Here is a 25,694-nt window from a genome sequence, read left to right as displayed (position 1 = left end):
TGACGGCTATTTGCGAATGACGGAATATTTCTTAGTATAACACTAAAATATTGGGTCAACGCGGAGGCGTTCTACTTCAGAAGACATTTTCTATGATTCTGAAATTGTCGATCCTTAATGCTATATGTATGCAAGACTTAAGCGACAAAGGAATACGTTGAAGCTCGTATTCCCTCGCTATGTACATATTTGAAAGCGGTCGAAATACTCGTCTCAAATACACACGTCTCCTTTTGTCTGACAGTGGTCCTTAAATGGAAAAAAAAATCCTTGGCATATTGTATTGAGGGTGTTTGGAATTCATAGAAAACATATCGTAAGCAGGGTCTGTGAAGGGGACTCTGAAGGAGCCCATCGATTGTTACCTCTGCCTTCTAATTGCGGTGAAAGGCTGTCAGAGGGTGGTGTCTTTTTCTATAAGTGTTTTATGTACTTTCGAGTTGAGTTGAAGCGAGATATTTTCGAAGAAGTTCAATTGTTTGTCAAAAGTGTCGATATGAATCTTATGTGTCGAATGCAGATCCAACTCAGAGATATCATTGTTTTGAGCAGTGGGGAAAAGGAGTTGTTTTCCAAAAACATCACTTTGAAATTAGCACCCTGCTGTCCAACGATTGGAGGAATCAAAATTTAGCGATTTGCTTTTTTAGCCGAGGATCTTGAGTATAAGCATTTGAGTTTGAACTGAATGTGGTTCCTGAGGAATCTAGTAAGGAGACCATGGCTCAATTTAATAGCGCGAACATGATCCAGAATCCAGGACAAAGACGGGGCAATCACCGATGATGATGATGACGATGATGATGACGAAGGAATCGAAACGAAAGCAATTGCTAGACACAAAAGAATCTGATTTTTGTTCTTTAGTCGAGGCTGAGCTCAAGGAGCAAAACTGCCTTAGGTTTCTCAACCATCAGTACACTACGCACATACGATAGTTGCCGTCGTTAAGCAAATTGTCACAAAAGAAAATGCTTCTTCATTGAGAGCTGCTAATGTTCCACACTTCAGATGGGCAGTTTCGTCCAATTACAGATCATTTTCTTTCGCTCATTTTTGTTCATGGCTCACGAGCAACCAATTTAGACCCAAAAAGTGGCCATTAGCTACGAATTTTCTCGAGCCATATGAGACCCATCAATTGTGCCAATCACAATCTGGACACAAAATCAAAACATGTAGTTATGAAGCTGCAGCTCTCGATATTTAGCCTCAAAATCAAAGTGGCTCAATCATGCTTGTTCCTGAATTTAGGGGTTCAAATAATTCCAGCCTCTGTACATATTTCGCTCAGATCGAGGTACTGGTTGATTATTCGGAGATTGTATCCGATGGAGGACCATTTCGGCGAACTGCCATTGGTATATTACGAAGGAAAACAGATAAAATAAAATGTATGAAAGTAATCCAATCTACGTTTCCCTTTAAAGATTGGTACACCTAGAGGGCTAGTCAGAGAAAAGACACTCACGAGATTTCTGATCGTTGTCATCGTTAACTACCACAAAATTGATACGTTTAATTTCAAAATTCAAGGCAACGTGTGTAAAAAAAGTAAAATGTGATCGACTTGGGCGCAAGAGTTCATTCTAGTCCGCTCTGGCGCTTTCTCCCAGGATGGGTGCACTTTTGCTTGGAAAGTGGCGCCCTCTAACTTTCTCGACGGAAAAAGTCATGAATTTGCATTCCATTTCCGTGAAATAGGCCTGGAAGCCTTCCGGATTAGAAGCCATTAATTCTTTCTTCTTTTAATGGGCTCTTAAATTCATCTCCATTTAAGAAAGAACACTTTGCTATGAAAGCATCCGATTGAGTTTCTTTGCCACACTTCTTCGTCCTTTGGTTTTACGGGTTGCCGCCCTTGAAAGGAATTGTAGAGTACAAATAAACTCTATTGAGTATTGGTGTGTTTCGAACCGGAATGTCAGCTTTTTAGCTTCAATGACCTCGATTAGGCTTCCATCACGAGCGAAAGAGGGCGCACAAGCAAATCTAAAACCGCTTAAATGAGTGGCAAAGTGTGACCATGCTTTTCTAGGTCTCCGAACCAGGGCTGTTTTGAAACTAGTTCTTGATCTTGTCCTTTTTCGTTTGAATTGGGAGCTCTACCAGAGGTTTTCAAGCTAGATAGCTGATTTTCCGGTTCGAAACCCCATCTCTACCGTGTTGAGTGCCAAACACCTAAAGATCAGTAAAACTCGAAATTTGTAACTTGTTACATGGAAATTCAAGGAGGTGAGTTTTGAAAGAGCACAGTTGCATTTAGGAAACTCACCAGAAATCCTTCTTCTCCCAAGTTTGAGTCTCAAAGGTCAATAATTATCATGATAAACTTTGAAAATTGACAAAATATTCCAGTGGCTCGTGGCTAAGGGTATGAGACCCGTAAATTAGTTTAAAGTTTTAGTCACTGATCACAGTGATCAGTGATCCCCCATAAGGTTTTACATGCATATGGCGTTCGATGTGACGTATGAGTTCGACAGAGTTCATCATACCCTAACCATTTTTCCAAATGGTGTGTTTCTGATTCGCTATCCCTGTTAAGAAATGAAAGCGAGCAATTCACCCAATCCATCGCATACCCTGCTGGGGCTATTTGCGTGGAGACACCTCATGAAGTCAGTCCGAAGTTCCCGACTTTTCAACGGTTGGTACGATCAGCCATGAAGTTCTAGAAATTTGGACTGTGAACATGCTTCCCACCCAATCGGTCGGCTCTTGGTCATAGCAACTCTGACTCACTTTTCAGATTAAAGTAGTAGAATAAGAAACGTGAATCTTTTCAATTGAAGGCAGGCCATTTTTATAGTATCTGCGTGTAAAATGGCTTGTTTCAAAGTCATGTTGCTAGAAGCTTATGTAGCTGACTAAGAGCAGGCCGAAAATTTGAATTTTATGTAATGTTTACAACGTAACTTTGGCGATATCTCCTGAGTTCACTAGGCCGTTTTGGGCTTAAATTTGGCCAAGTTCATCTATTCAATAAGATTTTGTGGTCGTATGAAGTGCTTATTTGGAATAAAGTGAACGGTTTAGGAGATAAGACATTTTTGCTTCGGTTCACAGTCCACATCTCTAGAAGTCCGTGGATTGTGACCAAACCAGAAAGTGTTTTGTTTGCAAAAATGTGAATCACATGAAACGTGACTGTCCTTGTTACACTCCTTTTTCTGCCTAATCGAGGAAGGCCGACTTCTGCTCAACACTGTGCTTTAAGTTCTTAACTTGCATACGTCTAACTTGCTTTAATCGTTCTATGCTACAAGTTATCATTTGAGCAAGATTTAAAATAACTCCCTGACACGCTAGAAAAGTAATAATTTTAGCTATTTGTTAAAAAAATGGACAATTTTCTGGTTGATGGCGTATTATTTACTCACACTGGCAGTACTGTATTGTTGTATTCTCATTCTAGTCACCCATAGTTCTCTCTCATACTAACTCTACACCCTCTCTCGTTACTCGCAATAGTTTCATCTCTCTGGATATATACCCTCATCAATGCACTTTTAACATCTAGTCATTTACCACCACTCGGCCATGCGACATGTATATTGCTGCCTTCAATTTTTCTGGCATTTGTGTACACTAGTGATAACTTTGTTCCTATTGAACAACTAAAATTACCATTTGTACATGTAGATCAAAGTCCTAAACTTGCCTTGACTTTTTTTTTCTCGATGATTGTCGGGTTTGCAGCCGATACAAGGGAATGAAATTCCCTGTAAGTCATGGTGCGTCAAAATAAAATATCTGGTCGTGCAATCTGTTTGACATAGCCACTCTAGGGCACCCTTGAATGTAAGGCTGGTCTGGGATCGCTAACAAAAACCGATTTAAGTCACGTTTAAAACTTAACAATGGGTCATCTAATGCATAGAATCGTCCAAGAGAGCACGGCAGCAAGTTTTCCAAAGCTGGTGCCCGGTTTAAGACAAAAGAAGATTTTAAGCCCCTCATAATCTTTTTAACCAAGTGATAAATTTTATGGCGCATTTCACATGAAATGCCTCGTCTCTCACTAAAGCTATTTCGTATTCCCGGGTTAGGACAAAGGGAATGGAGACATTTAAACACAGAAAGGATTAGGTAACTTTCATAACTACGCTGAATACTATATAATTCCAATGATTCCGAGGCGTTCTCAATAGCTTAATTTAGACATCCCGTCAATATATCTCGTGAAACTCTTCTGTACTCGTTCAATCTTATTTAACCCCCCAGCGGTCATGGGGGCCCAGATTGGGGAAGCGTATTCAAGATGTGGCTGGACTATTGATTTGTACAGGTTTTTCATAGTCAATACATCTCTGGACTTGAATGTTCGATATATCCAGCCGCAAGTCTGAAAAGCCTTGGTCACTTTTGACTGTACATGCTCTTCAAATTTACCATCGTCTTGAACGATTATCCCGAAATCCTTGATTGAATTTACCGATTCGATTGGGTTCCGGTAATTATCGATATAAATAGGGGGCCTATACCAGCTTTAAAACTCAATTGTAAAAACCTGCATTATCAACTGAAGAACATGATTGCCAACACTGTAATCAAGAACTACAAGTACATTATTGAAATCTTTCGTCATTTCACAACAGATGTGAATCTTTGAAACAAGTAGATGATGACAATGATGTATTAATAAGCTATAAGCTTTCAATGCAATTGATTCAGTGACATCGATAATATGATTTATATCTCAATAAATTATATAACCTGCCACCAAAGCATTTGACAGCAAATTCTTCCTTCACTGTCAACAACTGTTGTATCAACATCGGAGACAGTGGTGGAGGAGGTTCAGGACTGCTCAGAAGCACATTATGCTCTTTTGTAACCCTTTACGGAACCCTAGGTGGACGAGACCTTCAAGAAGATCAAGAATAAAGTCCCATCAACATCTGGGTTCTCTCCTTTCACTTCTCCGGACCCAAGCCTAACCCCTCCCCGAAGACCTATCCTCATCCATAAGAAGGGGCCCATGGAGACTCAAGACAATCATCGGACCATTGCCCTAGAGAACCCCTTTTTGAAGATGATGTCCATCCTACTGTCAGCCCGCTTCTCCGGATTGCCCCACGATAGGGATTTTCTTCCTTTGTTCCAATTCGGTTTCTGGAGACGCCGCTCTACCACCAAGGCAGCTACTCTCCTCTATGAAGTTGTGCATACTAACATCAGTAATAATAGGAGTGTGTACGGATGCTTGTGGATTTCTCAAAAGCATTCGATAGGGCGGACCGAACTCGGCTATTCCTCAAACTCCCACTGTCGGGAGTTCTGCGTTCAATCTGTGTCCTGCTGACCAACATCTATGCGGGACTCAGATGCTCCATTCGTTCTGGTGAGGAACTATCCCCCTGGTTCTTCACTTTCCATTGCCCTTCCGCAGGGGGGGATCCACTATCGACAGTACTATTCAATCTTTATGTATCCGACCTACCCAAAGCCCTCACGCACCAAGGTCCCACCATCAACCAATTTCCGGCTCAATTTATTCTTATACGCAAACGACCTGGTTCTCTTGGCTGATTCACCCGTGGAATTGCAAAATGCCATCATTGTGCTCCTCGATTATTGCCAAGAGAACGGCCCTCAAGTCAATACCATCAAGACGAAGGCAATGGTTTTTCATTAAGGTCGACTGCCTCCCACCTCCTTCCGTTTCAACAATAGACCGATTGAAATCGTCAAGCACTTTAAGGGGGCCTTTACACTATGATGGAAAACCGAGATTGAATCCGGTTTGAGGATTGAAGTAGGACTAGTGGTGGGGCGAGTTTTTGTTGTATGAATCTCTTTGTTCGACTTGAGTTCAATGAAGGACTAGAGTCCCCTGCTGAAGTGGAGTCTTTTGCCAAACTCGCCCAAGTACTAGTCCTACTTCAATCCTCAAACCGGATTCAATCTTGGATTTCCATCCTAGTGCAAAGCCGCCCTAACTCATATGTCCACCCAACTCTCTTTCACTAATCATCTTGGATTATTAGCAATCAAAGCCAGGGCAAGGATCGGATAGACTTGCATTGAACTTCCAATCAAGAATCTTACTCTTCCAATGGTTGATCTCTTCAGGATCTACATCACCCCAATTTTCCTCTATGCCTGTACACCTTTGGCTTTCCAACTCCGCCCATTCAAATGAAATCTGCCGATGCCATCTACCTTCACCAAGTTCGTCAAACTATACCTCCGGGCGTCCCAATATGCCAATATGCTTGGACGCATTTCAGATGCGAAACCGAGCTCCTCACCATCGGGCTGGCAAGGTTAATGTCCAACAGTGTTGGGAACCAGACCGTTTCGGAGGTGATGACCAGACACAAATTAAACGGTCAAGGACTTAACAACACCCTTTTATCCTTGGCTCAACATCCCTTTGGAATAATGGCGATCCCGAACCTTTGTCCGGCTCCCAACCAAATGCCATCAGCGACGGGAGCTGACAAAGGATCTGTTCAATCTGGCCCACCCCCTCTGCTGCAATAACAAATATTTTCATCATTTAACTCCACCCACCTGTCTTTGCACTGCTGAGATAACACATTCTAGTCTGCAATTTTATCATTCTTACCATTTTATTCTTTTATCCAACCATATTTGTGTATAATATTTATGTACACACTTTTTCTCCATGTTACAAGCTGGCGTGACCGAGAGTCGCACTGAAGATTATTATCAATTAGACAAAATCTAGCCCATGAAAGTTGTACACTTTGGAACAGGAGTGTCCAAATGAATATGCCCATCCCGTGCCTTAATGGACCACAACTTTGCTTACTTAAAAGAGGTTGATGTCTCGGAGGCCTTACTTTCCGCTTGTCTTACTTCCTCTTTGATCGATAAGTCGAGGAGTATTTTCTCGCAACGTGTTGCTTTCTATCAAACCAAAGTGTCCCCGCTTTCGACACGAAACCGCAGAGCAAGCAAGGTCAAGAGAATGGACTGCGAGTAATCAATCAATACAGACCGGATTTTAGATGGTATGGATGCCTTGTTGAAAGGCTCCTTTGGTTCGGGTAGCGGTTTCTGATAGTGGAGTGCGCAGCCGTCAATCAGCTGTACTAGCACCGTTCAATGGTTAGTCAGCATAAGCATTTCGTGCTCAGTCTCAGGAAAGCTAGGGTAAAAAAACAACAACAAACTCATTTTTACTCTTCTTTGCTTTCTTTTCACCTACAAAAGAACGATTTCAAGAAGTTCTTCAAGAAGCAGCCTATCAAACAACAAGTATCCAACGCTAACTTGGGTGAGTTTTTATGTTATTGTATTTAACCAAGTAATAATTGGCCCTGGGTTCTCCAAGAGTATCTGTAGCTCATAAAATGAACGTCAACGAAGAAAATTGACTGTTTCAGTGGAAAAAGCTTATTCAATGTCGTATTTGCTAGAAGGGCAGAGGAGATCCTTCAGATGAAATCTCAAATCTGGTAAAGAGTCCATCGTCATCCTTTTTAGGCTTCAAATGTGAATAATCTTCCTGCATTAATAGAAGAGGAAATCGGCTCAGCATAGACTTCTCATGAACAATTACTCTAGCCTTTCTATGGTGAATGTGGGAGTAACAAGACAATCTGCAGGAATGAGAAAATTTTGTGACCAAATAGTGCGCCCTCTCAGGGAACCATGACTTGGAGATTGATTTGATCCACAATAAAAGGCACGCAAATTTTTCTAAGATCAATTCATGGAAATCAGAAGAGACAAATATTCTGAAAGATAAATTTGTAATCTTCTTTTCGTATCAAAGAACTGCCCAAGTTGGAATCATGAATTAAGGAGGTCATATTGCCTTGGTAAATTAGAGCATTTTCGGATTTTTAGCCTACTATGTGTTGAAAATGTATGTTGTTATAGTGTTTTCAAGGAATGAAAAGATAAGCTCATGATGGCATACCCCTCTCAATCTATGTTGATTCTTCAACCTAGTGACTGGAGGTGCGCAATGCCTAGCTTGGCTACACTCTCTGCTTCACATATATAGTTTGGCTGTTTAGCATTTTCTGTTTTTTTCAATACCCTTTTCGTAAATTTTCTTTTAAAGTCGATTTTGATTGAGATAATGATTCAAAAAGCCAACAGGTGGAATATTTCCAAATCTAAGCTTCTTCATTTTTATATCTTTTTGGGACTTGAAGAATAATTTCCCAAGTTTCAAAGACTTAATGAGGAGCTCCGGGGGCTCCAAAAAATGTCTCACACCGTTCCGGAATTTGAGCAATGGTCAACCCTATGTGAATAACGTTCTGGTTTGACAGATTACTAAGAGTCACATGGACATGTTGGATCAGATCAGGGTCATTGAAAAGATCAAGTACAAAACACTATTTGCTCTGGTGGTTTCACCAACATGCTGGGCATGATTGCGCAAGATTGCAGACTCCTCCAGCTTTTCAAACAAATGAAATGTTGATTTCAAAATGGGATTCGACCCATAATGTTTTAGTAAAGCAAAACAAATGGTTAAGAATTGACATCTATGCTCTTTGATGGGAAAATTATCTTTACCAAACGTTCTAACTAAAGCTGACATTTGGAATAAAATGACCCAAAAGTTTGGTTTACAAGGGGGCGTTACAAAGGGGGAAGTTGATAGCAAAAAATTGTCTAAAGCTTATGTGAGCGTATGAGCGAAATAGCCTCTTAACATATGCTTATTAAAATATGAACTGAAATTGCAGCTGACACTTCAGATAATTTTTGTTTATGTTATTTGTCTGATGCGTTTTTAAGTGACATATTAGAAACATTTGAGCGACAATTCGCTTTTCGATGCAACAAAAATTGTTCTTCTGGATTTTCTCATAGAAAAAAACATCTTTAAAAGTATTGAGAGGTTGTTTGAAAGTTACCTGGCACCATTTAAAGCACTGAGCAACTTAAATAGCCGAATCTTTTGTCATCTGTTAGGTTGAGGTAAAAAATAATCAAGAGTGTGACACCTTGATATGGAAAAATATGCAATAATTCTCATAAGAATATGAACATAAAATATGCAAAAAAATATTCGACATGCAGGGAGAATGAATTTTAAAAAAGGTTTTGTATAATCATTTGCGTTATCAAGTTTGGATCTTATGAGCAGCTAGCTGATATCAAACATGGATGGTAGTTCTGCTCAGAATCAACGTACAGAGTGGCCCATTTTAATTATCTTTTGAAAAGTGTTTCAACTAGGCGAAGGAACGGTAATATTTTTAGGTTAAATTAAGTTTTCAATTATTTTTGTCATTTTTGGGCAAAGCCCTTTTTTTACGAATTTTAACCATAGAATAACCTAAAACCGAGGACTTTTGGGGAAATTCAACGATTTGGGTCATTTTTAGGGGAAATTTAGGAATAGAAAATAAAGGAATGAAGTTCAGGGTTACCTACCTTGGCTGGCAATGTTTGTTGCCGCTCAATAATTTGTTTGACATTGATCCTCAAGCTTTTAGTAAGAGGAACTGTTGAGCACATAGGGGCATATTACGAGTGATCTCGTAACTAGAGGGCTAGTCCTCTAGATCTAACTACTATTGCCTAGTGACGATTGGTCACCTTCCTATTGTTTGTCGCCAAATTAATGTTTGAAAATGTAACTAAGCGCAATCTCGAGGTCAGAACCAAAACAAAGGGTCTGATGAAGATCGGCAAGAAAATGAGGGAAGTGGGTAAGCCTTTCAGTGTCCATCCTCCAACTTTTAGTGAATGGAGTACTTGATGCAAAAAACAACGATCCCCTTTACTACAGACCGCACCCAGGGCAAAGGAAGATCTGGGATTTTAGGAGTTAGTCTTCAGATGGCCAAAATGCAGAGGGTTACCAATCTCCATTAGACTAAAGTTGGATCATTCATGGTTTGGTGTAAGAATTTTCAATAGACTCTTTTCACGAAAATTTGAAACTCAAATTGATTAAGCAAGTGTTTGCGGGCGGGGGAAGAATTTTCAGAAGGCACAAAGAGTGGCCCCTAATTTCTTTCCATCTTGTACAGTACATTTCAAATGAAAAAGTGTGCTTTTGCGCACTATTTTTCCGTAAATACCGAATATTCATCTTGTTTTTGTTTTGTTTCCATTTTTAATGAATTCCTTCATTTTTATAATCTCTTTCAAAAAATGCATGTCTTATATTGATTGGCATTGATAGGTAATGGAAGGGTGTTCTAATTTTTCTACGTGAATTTCCGTGCGTTATGGTGTGCTTTAGATTCTCACACAATGACGATGTTAATAATTGAGACCACTCATCTAATCTATTCTGGAACATGATACCAGGAATGCTTCAAAGTTTGATTTTCACATAGAAGTCATAAATACGACGATATATGAATTTTTCGTTGACGTATGTTTCTCAGCCCAAAGAGCAAGAAAATCGTATAAAAACATTAATCAAGCAATTTTTGCCATAAAAACCACCATAATATTTGAATAACCAAACAAACAAAAACATTTTTCACCCTTTTAAAACCTATTTTTACGTTTTCGGAAGTTATTTTGCCTAATTTTCTTTAGCTATAAACAACTATTTGGATAAAAAAAGCAAACCATTTTTCCGACCCCTAGTTATAACTCAAGAATTACTATTGTTTCATAATCTCGACTTTGTATGAGCACAGCCAGAACCTCTTCTGAGATGTTGGACCAGACTAAATCAATGGCAGTCACTGAGTTGTCCTTGCTCTTCCAGATTGATTTTTTCCTAAACTTTGAGAGAAGGATTTGGCGGAAATTTAAAAATTGGTTCCACGGAACTTGACTTAGAAATAGCGAAATGAGAATATCCCAAAGACCAAAGACATTTAATATGGGCTACCCTGTAGTTAGCAAAACAAACTCAGAAGCGATGCCACAATTCTGAACCACTGACAAAATAAAAAAACACCAGCAAAGGTATAAGTCCACTTGTCAAGTAATTTTAGCCAAGAGCGTCGACCATTTTTAGCGACTTGAACATGCTATTGCGAATGCTATCCTAAGTACATAAAACACTGAAGTTTTTTGCTTTGTGGAAAAAATGTTTCTTGACATCGCGTGTGTCAAACCTTAGAACGAAGTCACCATTTTTTCTCTTTCACCTGAACCAGTTACAACAGCTTTCAAAATCTTAAAGTGATTTCCAATTTTGTAATTGAATTTGCTTTGCAAACACCCTTACAAATAAACCTAGATAAGACTAAAAATGCTAAGAAAATTAGCATAGGTGTTAGGCAAACCATTTTAGAATTGTGTAAAGAGTTATGATTGGGTAGCAAAAAATTGCAGTAGGATAGATAGACAAGGATGAATACTTTAGATCCAATAGCTTGGAAATTTGTTGAGCCCTTGAAGTATTTAAAGGAAGCAAATTTCGTACAATTACGTTAGCCTGCATTTTTTTGCCTTCACTGGTAAATTTCATGGTAGCTTCAAGTCAAGGTTTAAATTTTAGATTCTTTTTAAAGGAGTTTCCACTTTTCATTTTATTTTTTTCTTTATTTGGTACTGCAGCCTTACACCTCTCCATCCACTTTTCAGTGGCATTTGATTGTTTTTGGCGTGCCTTTTGAAGGATTTGTTGATTTTTTATGCATTTTTATAACTTTTCCACAAATCGTGGTTTTGCGTACTCCCTTGGTAGAAAAGCACGTAGCGCCTGCACCGTAGTTGAAGTTCAATCGTCAAAACCAGATTTGAAGCAAAATATCCAATCTCTTTCTGTATACATGAGTCAAAATGGAAATGTTCCGAGTTTAGCTGGTAAGATTGTACATTATTTCGATTTTAACTTTCTGCAAACTTAACTTGATATGCACTTGTATGTCACTTGTCTTTCAGCAAAAGAAAGTTAGTGGCAAGCTACTTGAAATGATCTACGACCAATTAGGTGGAGTCGATAATTTTTAAGTACAATAGCGGTTTCAGTATGTAATGACCTGTTATAGATTTTCAATAGTAAAACTAAAAGTCATTCGTTCAAAACAGATAAAATTGAGTGAGACTCTCATCGGATTTTCTCTAATGGTATGTGCAGATAAATTATTAGCTAGATGGCCTACCTTTTTATCTATCATTTCATTATTATATTTTTTTGTGCACTTACAACTGTTAGGTATAAATTCCCCAGGAGTTCAAGATCATGAAATTATAATCCTTATTCAACTCTTTATTCATATACCATCTGATCCTCCAACAAGTTAGAGTTGGTGGATCTGATTGGCCTATATAGAAAATAAAGTTCAACAAGGAAGATGGTACCGAATCAACAACATATACATACTCTCTACGAATTTTAGAGACAAGCGAATTGAACAATGAAAGAGGCCTAGAAAGAAGTGACCGAATTTCTCGGGGCTTAAAGTTGCCAACAACATGATCATGCATAGCAAATTATATCTACGCTTAAAATCCGTAGTCTTTCCGAGTGATTGATTAATCTGCACTTCATTCTGTCATGTACCATTTCTTATTTTTCCCCAGCACATTTTAGACGGTGGTTTAGATGACCTTTTTGTACAAAGTAAAACTCCGGACAAAGTTCATCCTAGTAAACCTTACTACTATCGTGGAGCTTATCATACTAGAGACGACATGGCATTTGTCCAATTGAAGGCCAACCTTGTCTTCCTGGAGCCTGAATTCGTGATGCAGCCCTTGGATTATTTTGTCATGAGACATTTTGGTATCTGGTAAAGGTTTGATTTTTTACAAAACTAACCTAACCTAAGCTTAAACAAAATCCAAATGAAAAACGATTTGAGGTCCTGAAAATTTGGCAAAGGCAACTGATTCTAAAAGTATGATGAAGTCTCTATACATGTGGAACCAATTGTAATCATGTGCAAATCTCTGTTATTTGAGCAATTTGCAGACGTCTTTCCATTTAAAGCTCCCGCACATCTCTAATTGGCTAACTTGAAAGTGCATTGAAGTAGCTAGGATTAGAATGTTGTTTGAATTTGTTCCCTGCTGGTTCCAGCAAGTTCTGTTCAGGAGAGCAAAGTACTTTTGAAGAGATGGTTATCAATAAGGATTTGGTTCAATGGGTTTTCTTTTCTCGTAGTTAAACGGTAACAACTTCCCTTTAAAAGCACCTGTAGGAGACGCCAATTTCTTTGATTTTTGGGGCACTTGATTTTGTTGATAGTTTGAAGCCCTGCCAATTTTTTCACAAGAGTCAATTGTCTAGAAACGGTTTGAAGCTAATTGAATGAAAATGTACTCATATCAGCCAAATAGAACGATTTTCCCTCTCCGTTTCCACACTTTGTCAGCAAATGAATCCCATATTTTAGGACCCATGATTGCTTTTCTGTCATAACGTTAGTGGAGTTTCTGTGTCGCCGCAAATTGTTGTGCTGTCATTATCTTCTCCAACACGTAATTAGCTAAAGGACGAGATTTGAACATGAGCCTGCCAAGGAAGTACCCCAGAACTAGCTTGCTAAAATATGCCATCCTATGTTAAGACATGCAATTCCAAGCACTCGCTCACTCACCTAAGAGAACCAAAGAGTTCAAAAGATAGTCTTCGAGAGTATCCCACCACGGTCGAAACACCTTTTCGGCTTTGGGTCGTCCCAAGATCTGCTTCTTTAGGTCCTGTTCCAGGGACGCCATGTTTCCTTGACAATTGAATAACACTTGATTATGAGGTCCGGCACCATCACAGCCGCACTCTTGTCGACATTCACGTTGCATAACCACTCCAAAGACAACACATTCACTTCGGTTGGGTCCGTTCAAAATGGGTGCTCTATTTCCCCGCGATGGTTTCCTCCCATCTGGAAACTGGATCTGTCAGAGATGGACACGCTTGGAATGGAACCGAATAATGGTGTTGTATGAACTTGTCAAGTTGGAGCTCCGTGAAATCCTCTCCGCCACGTCTGTCTCAAAATCCAATCGGTCTTAAAAACCACCCATTGGTACTCTGAAGGGCACGGTCTTGGAATTCGGTTGAAATCTAGGGATTGGAACTCAAGATAAGACGTAGGGGTTGTCTCGAAACTTAGCGTATTAAATCAACTAGTTTCCGTGGCGCCTATCTTCTCCCCCTCGGCACAAAGTCAAATAATGGCTGACTTGCTCACTGTAAGATCCCTCAGAGCTTTTCTCTGGACCACGAGCTCGAAATGGTCGCTCTGCTCCTCCCCGCCGTCTAATAGTCCAACAGGGAAAAAAACAGCGGAGGAAAGAGTGTACCCTTCACGAAATAAACTCATGTTCCGATCTATAATATTGACGAGGAAATAAGTTCAAAGAAACGGAGAGAAATGCAAACACAATTTTGGGAGGGCGGAAGATACCTCGTCTTTTCTCCTCTTGAATTTGGGACGCAAGCGGTGACGAGTTTCGCGATTGCTTTTGTTTCTGGATAGGCCTGCACGGTATGTGCTCAATGCGGTGGGATTACTACTTAGTGAAGGATCACGAAAGATTTATGAATTCATTAGAGCTCCGTTCGCCGCAGGATATGCCTTAGGTTAGAAAATGTTGGCGTTGGAGGAACATGGAAGAACGTTGAGTTATATATACATATATAGTCATGCTTATTTCTTTCTTATTCAGTGAACGGTACTTAAACAATCGAACATCAAGTTTTGAGAGAAATGACAAAACACATCTTAGCATTTTCCTAGATTGCAAATTTATATATAACGAACAACCTTTATTATTTTCTTTAATGTAGTTTTGGTGTAAATTAAATACTAAGGGGCCTGAAACATCTTTTTCAAACCTATCATTTACTGAAAGTAAGAGAATTCACTCAATTGATACTCAAAGAGACCGTAGGTAATGAACTATGAAGCCACATCTAAGATACATGGAATTAGATGGTTCTTCTTAGTTGGTCTTAACTCTTAGATGCCCTCGTTGTACCTTCTATCTGAACTCAATTAATTGTCCAAGGAGCTAATATTAATTTTCAAAATCATAAAAGTAAACGATTTTCTTTTTCTTGCATAAGCTCAAAGTAACTCAAAATGTTGTATACCAGCAAAGAAAATTTAAAGACCCTTCAATGAGGTCTCGAGGATGCAGTTTTTATTTCTTGTTCTGGTTTTTCACGGGCTTTTCTAACCGCTACAGGGAATGTAATCCCCATTACTATTAAATTAAAAGATAATATTTCATCTATTTATTATCTTTCAATATTCATATGATATTTGGTCTACCAACGAATTTGAGTTGGCAGACCGAACTAGTCCTTGAATGTAGGGTTGATCTGGAATGATAGCCAAAGATTTGTCCAAGTCTGACTTGAAAGATGCAACCGGATCAACAAGGCCTACGTATTCCTTACGAATATTAGAGGGAAGCAAATTAAAGAAAGCTATAAGGAGTCGAGAAAAAAAGAGAGGTGGACATGTTATTGCTCGTTCTAGCGTGTATTCACTGAGCTGTTCAGTTTCAACAAAATCTTCAGGAAAAGCCCAAATGTATAATAGTTTCTCGTTTTAATGCATTTTCACTAGAATTCAATAGAATGCATGTCGATGTGTTCTTTTAAAAATTGCAGAGCATATTTCCAAAAAAATACATTTTAGAGAGTATTTTAAGTGACGTTCAAAAGCATTCTCTGCTACCTTGTAATCATGCAAGAAAACTAATCTTTTAATTTTGTGACTGACAAAATCGGTATTATTTGTCTGGACATTTAAGTTCAGAAACAGCAGGGGCATTTTCGAGCTTAAATGGATGAAAACAAGACAGTACTTCTCTGTAATTCAGAAGTGGTTGAATAGATGCTGTGCTAATTTGTACTCAAATAGTAACTACAGTAATTGTGCTCCTGAATTCGACCAAATCGATTTTAAAGAAATGCGGTTTATAATATATTTTTAAGCCTGCAAATTTTCTATCTAAGCTAAATTGCCATGAAGCAATGCAATCAAAGATGTGTCTCATGATTTTGCCGGCTAAATGATTGCCAAGATATGTTTGAGTATTTCCGTTAAAATTTGTCGGGCATTTTTTCCCTCCACTGCTTAGGTAATATCTTCATTTTCTCAACAAGGCATGTCATACTATGATTTCAGGAGCAATGATGTAATACTGTCTAACATATGATATTATGATGAAGCCGCAGAGTACAAGCCCCAATCAGAGTCAAATCTATGGTCCGGTTCACACTGGTCAGTTCAGTCTCGATCGTTCCAAGACAGCCAAAACCGTGCCCAAAACCCAGAGGTAAGCTGGAGAACCGCGACCGAGAAGTCTGACCAGGAAAAACCAGTTTCCAAGTGGTCGTGGCGTGAACAGTCCATACAACGCAACTGACCAGCGAGTACGTTCTTATTATTGAATTTAGGTACGTTGTGTGTGCATACGTTATTCAATATTTCTACTTGATGACAATTATTTTTACGACTCTGTGACATTGAAAAATGCGTGTGCTAAAGTTAACCAACATTATCTCTCACGTTATGAGATATTTGGAGAAGGGGAAAAGTGTAATTGAACAGACGTTTGAGTGTTTCAAAGGGAAAAATAATGAATGAGTGTGATACCTTCAGACTTCTTGGCCGAGAGGCTATTATCTTCTTTTAGAGTAGAGTGAAAGGTGTTAACTGGCGATGTTTCAGATTTAATCTGTTTTTTACTTTGGAGTTGTTTACGGCGTAGTGTGTTTAATGAAATGTCCCTTATTTCTAGATTTATCGACTCTAAAATTAGAGAACCTTTCATTTGGTTTGAAAATGTTAGCCCGACGAATCCTCAGCAACCCTCTGGTATGCCCATCTCTCAGAAAAGGCCTAGCAACTCAAGTAAGCCCTAATGCTTCCAAGAAGGCAAATTCCAAATCTCAAGCCATTTTTGACCGGGAAAGTCGCTTTGGAGCCCACAATTACCATCCTCTGCCCGTGGCCATAAAAAAAGGCCTTGGGGTTCATGTTTGGGACGTGGAGGACAAGATGTATTTCGACTTTCTCAGTGCATACTCGGGTGAGCGTTTCTGTCTACAGATTTGTCAAGTCCTTGGCGAACAATGGGTGATGGGTTAGTTTTATTTGCCTGGGCTTTGAAGAGGTACCTTTAACTTGGGGTTGACAGATTGTCTTCTTTTCTTCATCAAAAGCTTTTTTGTTGATGAGGAGTTTTTCATTCATTTGATCTCATTATAGCTGTTAACCAAGGGCATTGTCATCCGAAAATCTTGAAGGCCCTCCACGATCAATCTCAAGTCCTAACACTAACCTCTCGAGCCTTCTACAACGACGTGTTGGGTGAATACGAAGAGTTTGCTTGCCAATTGTTTGGCTATGACAAGTTGTTGCCCATCAACACAGGTAAGTCAAAATGCTCTCAGAAAGCCTCAATGTTAAAAGTGTTTTCTATGGTCTTGTCAACACCTTGAGTTTTGAAACTTTTTTAGCCTTTTTAGATACGCCCGCCAATAGTTCATTCCACTATGTTTTGGTGCAGCAATCGCAAGAATGTTTTTGCTAGACGCACAGACTGCATTTACCTAATAAATAAACTGATAATCCGTTTTATTGTTGGATCACAATGCAAATCAGCTATCGTCTTAACGGAGGAGTCAATGGTTTAGTATAAAATTGAAAAAAAAAGCTGCTAATACTTCATGTGAGTAAAGCTTATAGTTTATCATGTTTCGAAAGAGGCTTTTTTGGCTTTTGACATTGATTGACGTGAAAGAGTTTCAGCAACAAGGACAGATGCGATTGATTGAGAAAAAGGAGATTGACGATTGTTTGTCTCGGATAGATTAAGGCTCACTTTTTGTGAAAATCCTCAGATTTTATTGACTTCGAACACTTTATTGACACATTAATTGAAAAGCTCTAGTCTTGCTGCTATCGAAGCATCGGAATCTGTAATACCGTTCTCATATGTTGTCGAACGATATTGGATAAATATGACCTGCAGTGCGAAGAGAAGGAAACACATGGGGTTTCTACAAGGCAAATGTGCGTTTCAGATTTGTACTTAACAACACTGAATATGCCTATTATAATATCAGGAAAGTATACTCTCAATGAAGCTAAATATGGTAAGGTTTCGAGCAATTTTGCCATTGCCGTGTTAGATGCAGGGAGTGAATGTTTTCCATGTCTAATAAACTTGTGACATGGTATCTGTTTTTTCTACAGTTAGCTAAGGATGCTTTGTTAAGCATCTTTAGAGTTAGCCAACGCTTGACCCAAAGGAACTTATTTATGTTGTGAAATACACCTGGATGTTTACCCAAACGTTGAATCATACCTACCGATTTCTTCTCTTATTGGTTGACAATTGTTTGCTAGCAAAGCTTAACATGTGTTTCGAGAGCACCTTCAAGCCCTCGAGAATCCAGGCTAGTTAAAACAATGAAGTCCACATCTCTTCTTTCTCGGACTCCTTCATTGTTTAATTTGCTTCCCTCCAATATTCGTAGGGAATACGTAGGCGTTGATCCAGTAGCAAGATTTAAGTCAGACTTGGACAAGTTTTTGACTAAAATTCCTGATCAACCTTATATTCAAGGGCTAGCCAGATCAGCCAACTCTAATTCATTGTTCGATCAAATAATATATATAAGTTAAGTAAAATGAATAAATTTCTCGTCTTGAATTGTTGGGATCCCAATCCTAATAGTTGCGGTNGTTTCGAGAGCACCTTCAAGCCCTCGAGAATCCAGGCTAGTTAAAACAATGAAGTCCACATCTCTTCTTTCTCGGACTCCTTCATTGTTTAATTTGTTCGATCAAATAATATATATAAGTTAAGTAAAATGAATAAATTTCTCGTCTTGAATTGTTGGGATCCCAATCCTAATAGTTGCGGTATAGCGGTAAGGAAGCCCGCAAAAAAGGTATTGCATACGTCTGGAAAGGGGCACAATACCAGCATGTGTTAGATATGTTGAAATTCGCACCTAGAATTTCCTCCCAAAATGTGTTGATTTACATTATTAACCTTTTTCTTAGGTGTGGAAGCCGGTGAGACGGGACTCAAATTGGCTCGCAAATGGGGATATTTGGCCAAAGGAATACCTCAAAATCAGGCCAAAGTGTTGTTTTGTGAAAACAACTTTTGGGGTCGAACTGTGGCCGCAGTTTCAAGTTCCAATGATCCTGTAGCGATCAAGGACTTTGGACCCTTTCTGCCCGGGTGAGACCAATTTTGTCTTCGAATGAAATGATTCTTGTAGTTTATTTTTGAGCCTCGTTTGTCATTGAGTACGGAAATGACTGATAATGATGCGTAACTGATATAATATCGTCCTTTGACCCAAGGCCACAATGTACAATGCACGCGTTAGTTCTCTTTGTTTGGGAAAGAACATTAACCCAACATGAGTCCCGCGAGGGCGATAAGGTCGTTACCGATCGATCCAGGGATCTTGCTTACCCAACATTTATGAGAGCAGAACTCAGCTTTTATCTTATTGATGCCATAGCAAGTCGTATAATCTACTATATTACAAGTACCCTGCATGAATAGCATGATCTTTTTTCAGATACGAGGTGGTTCCCTACAACAATCTCGCAGCTTTAGAGGAGAAATTGAAAGATCCCCACATGTGCGCCTTTATGGTGGAGCCGATCCAAGGTGAAGCTGGGGTTGTGGTGCCAGATGTTGGATATTTGAAGGAAGTGCGGAGGCTTTGTGCCAAATACAACGTCTTGTGGATCGCCGATGAAGTTCAGACAGGTTTATGTCGAACGGGAAGGATGCTCTGCGTGGATCATGAAGAAGTAAAGCCGGATATACTACTTTTGGGCAAGGCGCTGTCGGGAGGTGTTCTTCCCGTTGCGGCCGCTTTAGCCAACAATGACGTCATGGGCCTGTTACAGCCGGGACAACATGGGTCCACTTACGGCGGGAATCCCTTGGCCTGTAAAGTAGCCATGGCTGCTTTGGAGGTGCTCGTGGAGGAGAAGCTCGCTCAAAATGCAGAGAAGCTTGGCACAATCTTGAGGAGCGAGTTGGAAACGCTTCCGAAGGATATTGTGACCACGGTGAGAGGAAAGGGCCTCCTCAATGCGATTGTGATAAATAAGAAATTTGATGCCTGGGACGTCTGCCTCAAATTGGCGGACAATGGCTTGCTTGCTAAACCCACTCATGGAGATATCATTCGATTTGCTCCTCCTCTCACCATGACCGAGAAGGAGCTTGGGCAATGTGTGGAGATCATCAAGACAACGATGCATCAAATATCGCAATAACTACACCAGGCTTGGCCGTAGACCCGCTTAATCATACCTGAACTTGCCAAGCTGTTTTAAAGCAAAACTATCTTAAATGGCGTCATTTTAACTAATACCTTGAATCAAATTCTACTTTCTCTACCTCGATCGGACTTTTCAATCATCCAGAACTAAAATTACGAACCGAACCGTGCGTTGTTCTTCAGCTGTCGTGGACGACAACAAAAACCTGATAAGAGGTGCAAAGTCGAGAGGATTGAGTTTCACTTAAGATCTTGCTTAGGAAAAACGAGCCTTACACATAATCATCAAAGCGAGAGAAGTCCCTCCTGCAAAGTTTTGTCATAACTGCCGGATTTACTTGAGGTAAGAGTCTACAGCAACTTTCTCTATACATATAAGATTTGACAAGTTGCAAGACGGCAGAAAGTTTTGGGGTCAGATCAAGTCTGTGAGGATAATTGTAGGCCAGTGTTTCATTGACTCTCTTGAAGCTGAGTTTGGCAAAAGTCCCCGAACTTCCCGAGGTCTTTCTGGAGTATGAAGTCCTCGAATTCGTGCAAATTGACATTCTTGAGCTTTTCTTTGGGGGCAGTCACTCGTAAACAGGCAATAAAATCGTCCAAATTTCCCACCTCCTTGTAAGTTTTTAGAGCAGCGAAGAATTGTCGAAGTTCGTCTTTGGTGAAGTCCAATTTCAATCGGCTTACCAATGTCGTCGTTTTATACTTTAACATGTTGGAGGCTGTTGAGGTGACCTTGATCTTTTTGGGCGCTGAAATAGTGGCAGGAGGCCGTGTAGCGGTTGAATTTGAGCTCAACGGACGCTTATTTCCTCCGATCATGCTCGACGATCGATCCACATGGGCTTGAGGGCGAGGGATGTGTTTGACGGTTCCCTGCATCTTGGAGTAGAATTGACTGAGAGCTCTAATTGCCTCTTTAGCATCGATATTGCTTCGTAGACTAGCAGACACCCAATTGGAGATGTTAGTTCTATTTTGCTGGTCACCGAATCGCTTGTCTAAGAACATGATGGCCCCAAAGTCATTTCGGTGACGAATGACACGCCCGATTGCCTGATTCACGGCTCGAAATGCTTCCACTTTGTACCATTCGTTGCCTGAGATGCCAGTTTTGTCTCGAGACTGTTTCTGGTCCAAAAAATTGCGCTTGGCTTGTACCCTCGAGTCGTGCAGGTTCGGAAAAGGAATTCCCGTCACGATCACAGCTCTAGCCATGCGATCAGAAAAGTCAATGCCTTCCGCCACTTTGCCTCGACAAACGGCCAAGAGACACGGGCTTTGGTCATTATCGTCTGAGCTTCGGGTTCGGTATTCGTTTATCACTTGCTCAAAGGCAATCTTCTCCTTGGGTTCCACGAGCATGCGTTTTGCCTTTTCAATTTTGTTCCAAAACCCCGAGGATCGCCAAGAATCCACCATGGCCGTAAGGTTGGCGTAGGATGGAAAGAATATTAACACGCCGTGCGGCGTCACATTTAGTATTTCTAGAATGGTGTGGCCTAATGAAAGGAGATACTTGGGGTTATTACGATTTTGGTACGTGGAGATCAAAGGAACTTTGTCTTGGCCTTGAGGTACCACGTGGACCATGCATTGATCTTGGCCTATTACATGCGGGCCAGAAAATTGCACTTCAAAGCGAGTGTCCAATTCCTCCGCTAGCACATTGAAGGGTTTGAGAGTTCCACTGGCAAGAATGACAGATCGGATCCCGCATCCCCGTAAATTAGACATGGCAAAGCCCGAGTGGAAGCACCAAAGGTGGAACTTCAGATTGTTCTTCACTTTTGTAGACTCCACGTGGAACCGATAGTATTTCATGAGATGGCACCCCATGAGTGGGTCTCGATTTTCAGGGTACACCAACTCCAATAATTGACCCAATACCTGCAAACCTCGCCCACTATCTTGACCGCCTCGGAGAGTGCTAAGAACTGCCAAGACTTCTTGTAGCGATTGTAAAGCGGTCACAAAAGGCCCCTTGATAGCGGAATTCAGCCCGCTACTCATCAGAAGCTCTTTGATACTCTGTCCCGGATAAGTTTGGCCGGGCTTCCACGTACCCTCCGAAATGTATTTCATGAGGGTCTCCTCGAGACCGACTAAATGTTCCTTGACTAAGCAAGCACCTTCAATGGAGATTTCTTCCAAGTTAATGCCCTCAATGGGCTCCTGCTTGTCGAGAAACTGAAGCACAACGTCGACCTCATGCAAGGCCACAGCCACATCTTTCACTTCAAAGGACATTGACGACGAATCCTCGCACACCTGCATGACATTATGAGCTTCATCCAATATGACGAGACTACCTTTGAGTTGAAAATTCAACGTCTTTCGAATGGACGCATCCAGCAAGTAATTATAAGGCATGAACAACATATCGACCTTACTAGAACGCTCGCGAGCCGCAAAATATGGGCAGATCTTTTTCATCTTATGCGTCTTGACTAGATCCTCAATATCGCAGATATCACCCGCTCGATCACTTTCCGTGGACGCCATTTGGGCGTAATTGTTGTAGAACTGGCATTGACGACTCTTGACCAAAGAATTGCACATCTTGACCTTCTCCGAGCTCCCCGTTCGGGCTTGAACCTGGGGATGGATACAGAGCTGCTCCCTGGAACCCACCACACCCGCTCGGAATGGACTTTCGCGGGCTGTGAGGCGATCCAATTGTTTGAGTTGCCGAATGACCTGCTCCAATTGGCCGTGAGTGCGGGAAGCGTAGATGACCAAGCTCTGAGATCCGAATGGATGAGAGCGATAGGCGATGGCGGCGGCTAACAAGGCCATGGTTTTGCCCGTACCCGTGGGGGATTCCAACAGTCCGTGCTTCCCACCTAAAAAGCAATCAAGGACCAATTGACTGAATTCAGCTTGCGAGGGATAAGGCTTGATGGGATAAGTTAAATCGAGGCCTCGATGATGAACGATCAAAGGAGATGAGGCAGACATTGCCTGGTTCACTGGAGAAGTGACAGGAAGGCTACCATTTGACGCCATGATGTTTAGAGAATTAGTATCAGTTCAAGCACTATTCCGACTCTCGTTTCATTTCAAGTCTCTTTGTTTTGTTTTTGAAACTCGTGTTGTTGTGACTGTGACGTCATTCATAGACTTGTAGCAGAGAGATTCCCACTTCCGTCTCAGCGAGTGTCTTCCTGATTGATCGATGTGTAAGTCTGTGCACAATCGCCCATTACATGCATAGATAACACATCAGACATGTGAGGTTAGGTTCTGAAACATGCATAAGATAGTAACTTCAGAAGACCAAGCCACCACGATCATTGTACGCATGCAAAGAAGAGCTGTGAAAGGGAGCGTTTGATCGGAATCGTTTTATTGTGATGATAAGAATGAATTATGGATTGATCTTTCCAGCTCCAGGTCGTCAAGCAAAGCATCAGGTAGTTGGTTGCTTGTGACGATGACTTCACCGGTGGTGTTGCTCAGTTTGGGTAAAGTCCGGGGAAAACGGGCTAAAACTCGAAATGGAAGGCAAATATACTCCTTCCGTTCTGTTCCCTATGCTTTACCACCCGTGGGCGAACTTCGTTTCCGACTTCCCGTGCCCGCGGGTTCGTGGATCGGAAGTTTGGATGCGTCTACCCGCGAATCACCGCAATGTCCCCAAGTGAGCGTTCTCAGTCCGGAATCCAAAATCTTTCTGGGATCGGAAGATTGTCTTTACTTGAATGTGTTCACGCCTCATTTACCCGGTGCCGGTCGGCGGGCACTTTTCCCCGTCATGGTTTTTTTCCACGGTAAGTGTGGATGGAAAACATTTCCATGACGTCAGACACAATGCTGCTTTTGTCAAGTACCGTTGAATATCCGTTCCATTCCATTTTAGGAGGAGCTTTTAATGTGGGATCAAATCACAGCCGTCTCTACGGACCAGATTATCTGTTGGATTATGGCGTGGTACTAGTGTCGGTGAATTATCGGATTGGCCCCTTGGGATTTCTGAGCTTAGAATGTGACGATGCACCGGGAAACTTGGGTTTACACGATCAAGTTTTAGCTTTAAAGTGGGTACACGAGCACATTGGTTGCTTCGGAGGTGATCGCAACAACGTTACGTTGTTCGGCGAATCAGCGGGGGCCATGTCTAATTTTCTGCATTTAGTTTCACCGTTATCACGAGGTCTCTTTCACAAGGTTTGTTTCCTTACACTTGATATATACCTTCGCTTTTAGGAACAAGAACTAATAAGCAATATTTCGGGTTTCGTATCCATAGGTAATTGCTCTCTCGGGAAGTGGTTCCACCCCATTCCTGCACAACGACCGGAAACCTTCGATTTACGCCAAAGCAATGGTCAAAGCTTTAGGTATAGATCCGAAGCTTCCCAATTCGGATATCTTACTGGCTCTTCAAGCACTACCCGTGAAAGCCATCATGGAAAAGAGCACTCTCTTCAAAGATTGGGATGTCACCAATCCTTTGCCGTGGAAGCCAATCGTCGACGATTTTGCTACGCTCTCATTTTTACCCCAACCCTTCCAAGACCTAGTTCAACAAGGCCACGTGTGCAAAAATATTCCAATCCTGGCCGGTTGCAATTCGGAGGAGGGGCTGATTTTAAGTGCGCCTTTCCACAAATCCCAACGCCGATGGGACCTACTCTTCACTCAATGGGAACAATGGGCACCTCAGCTGTTTTTCAATCGAGAGACCGATCTCATTACGGAATCAGATCAATCCTGTGTTTCGAAAATCAAAGAGAGGTTTTTCCCTGGGGCCGGATTCCCGCCCAGAAATGACTTGAACTTAAAGCGCTTGGAGCAGATATACTCGTTGGCCATATTTCAAGCTCCGTTGGCCCGAGACTTGAAGCTTTTGTTTGCCCAAGACCTACCCATTTATTCGTATAACTTTCAATATCAAGGACCTATGAGTATGGTCGACCTGTTTCGCCTCCCGGTCTTGAAGATGCTCCTCAATTTCTCAGGCCGACATCTGGGGGCAAAATTCTACCAGAAACAATTAGGTGTCTGTCACGGAGATGACCTGTTCTACATTTTCCCGTTTTCTCTCATGGGCTTCCCTTCCACGATCAAATCAGCCAGTGACCTCCGGACCAGTGAGCATTTCCTCGCTCTACTCACGAATTTTGCTCACTTCGGCAACCCCACCCCAGAAAATAAAATGGGTTTCAAATGGGAACCATGGAGCGAGGAGTCGAAATTACACTTAAATATCGGAGCTGGTTTAGCCATGGGCTCGAACCTCGCTTTGGACAGTCACATCAAGTTTTGGAATCAACTTCTCGAGGTCAATAAATTTGAGCCAAGTCGAGTCGAGATTCGACGATTGCATTCCGCCATTGCGGAAAGACGAAATTTAGTCACAGATGCTTCCCAACTCTTATCGTGATCATCCCTTCCTTTATTACCATTCATATCATTGGATCAAAAGTGTACATCATTATTGCATTTAATTACACATACCAGGTGACTCATGAGTCATGACACCTTGGCTTGGATGAGTATCCGAATAAATGTGTGTCTGTCAAAATGGACGACAAATCCA

General features: G+C 41.0%; 4 protein-coding genes across 7 annotated transcripts in view; 2 read left to right on the top strand and 2 right to left on the bottom strand.

The window, feature by feature from the left end:
- The window catches only part of LOC131886258 (uncharacterized), a 26,757-nt gene extending 12,494 nt beyond the window's left edge, over positions 1 to 14,263 (bottom strand). The window contains exon 1 of the mRNA XM_059234531.1: positions 13,464 to 14,263. Within this exon, the coding sequence (XP_059090514.1) occupies positions 13,464 to 13,665 (202 nt within the window). The 5' untranslated portion in view covers positions 13,666 to 14,263. The remainder of the gene's footprint in view (positions 1 to 13,463) is intronic.
- On the top strand, positions 7,119 to 20,267 carry LOC131886260 (ornithine aminotransferase, mitochondrial-like). Of its 2 annotated transcripts, XM_059234538.1 has the most exons (6): positions 7,119 to 7,252; positions 16,008 to 16,158; positions 16,624 to 16,914; positions 17,094 to 17,258; positions 18,900 to 19,083; positions 19,433 to 20,267. In XM_059234538.1, the coding sequence occupies exons 2-6, from the start codon at positions 16,086 to 16,088 to the stop codon at positions 20,142 to 20,144; spliced, it is 1,425 nt and encodes a 474-aa protein (XP_059090521.1). In that variant the 5' UTR covers positions 7,119 to 7,252; positions 16,008 to 16,085; the 3' UTR covers positions 20,145 to 20,267. The 2 variants fall into 2 exon arrangements, with proteins under 2 accessions (XP_059090521.1, XP_059090522.1); XM_059234539.1 differs by lacking the exon at positions 7,119 to 7,252 and having other exon boundaries at positions 16,137 to 16,279.
- LOC131886256 (regulator of telomere elongation helicase 1 homolog) lies at positions 19,704 to 23,291 on the bottom strand. Its single transcript, XM_059234529.1, has one exon. It carries the CDS (start codon positions 23,156 to 23,158, stop codon positions 20,603 to 20,605), a length of 2,556 nt encoding a protein of 851 aa, XP_059090512.1. The 5' UTR covers positions 23,159 to 23,291; the 3' UTR covers positions 19,704 to 20,602.
- LOC131886259 (juvenile hormone esterase-like) lies at positions 20,331 to 25,694 on the top strand. Of its 3 annotated transcripts, none has more exons than XM_059234535.1 (4): positions 20,331 to 20,492; positions 23,540 to 23,922; positions 24,012 to 24,319; positions 24,402 to 25,694. In XM_059234535.1, the coding sequence occupies exons 2-4, from the start codon at positions 23,586 to 23,588 to the stop codon at positions 25,536 to 25,538; spliced, it is 1,782 nt and encodes a 593-aa protein (XP_059090518.1). In that variant the 5' UTR covers positions 20,331 to 20,492; positions 23,540 to 23,585; the 3' UTR covers positions 25,539 to 25,694. The 3 variants fall into 3 exon arrangements, with proteins under 3 accessions (XP_059090518.1, XP_059090520.1, XP_059090519.1); XM_059234537.1 differs by having other exon boundaries at positions 20,333 to 20,492; positions 23,546 to 23,922; XM_059234536.1 differs by lacking the exon at positions 20,331 to 20,492 and adding an exon at positions 23,301 to 23,331.

Source organism: Tigriopus californicus, chromosome 9 (genome assembly GCF_007210705.1).
Source record: "Tigriopus californicus strain San Diego chromosome 9, Tcal_SD_v2.1, whole genome shotgun sequence".
NCBI classification, from domain to species: Eukaryota; Metazoa; Arthropoda; class Copepoda; order Harpacticoida; family Harpacticidae; genus Tigriopus; species Tigriopus californicus.
The sequence above is the reverse complement of the archived record's forward strand: the minus strand, read 5'-3'. Positions and strand labels throughout refer to the sequence as shown.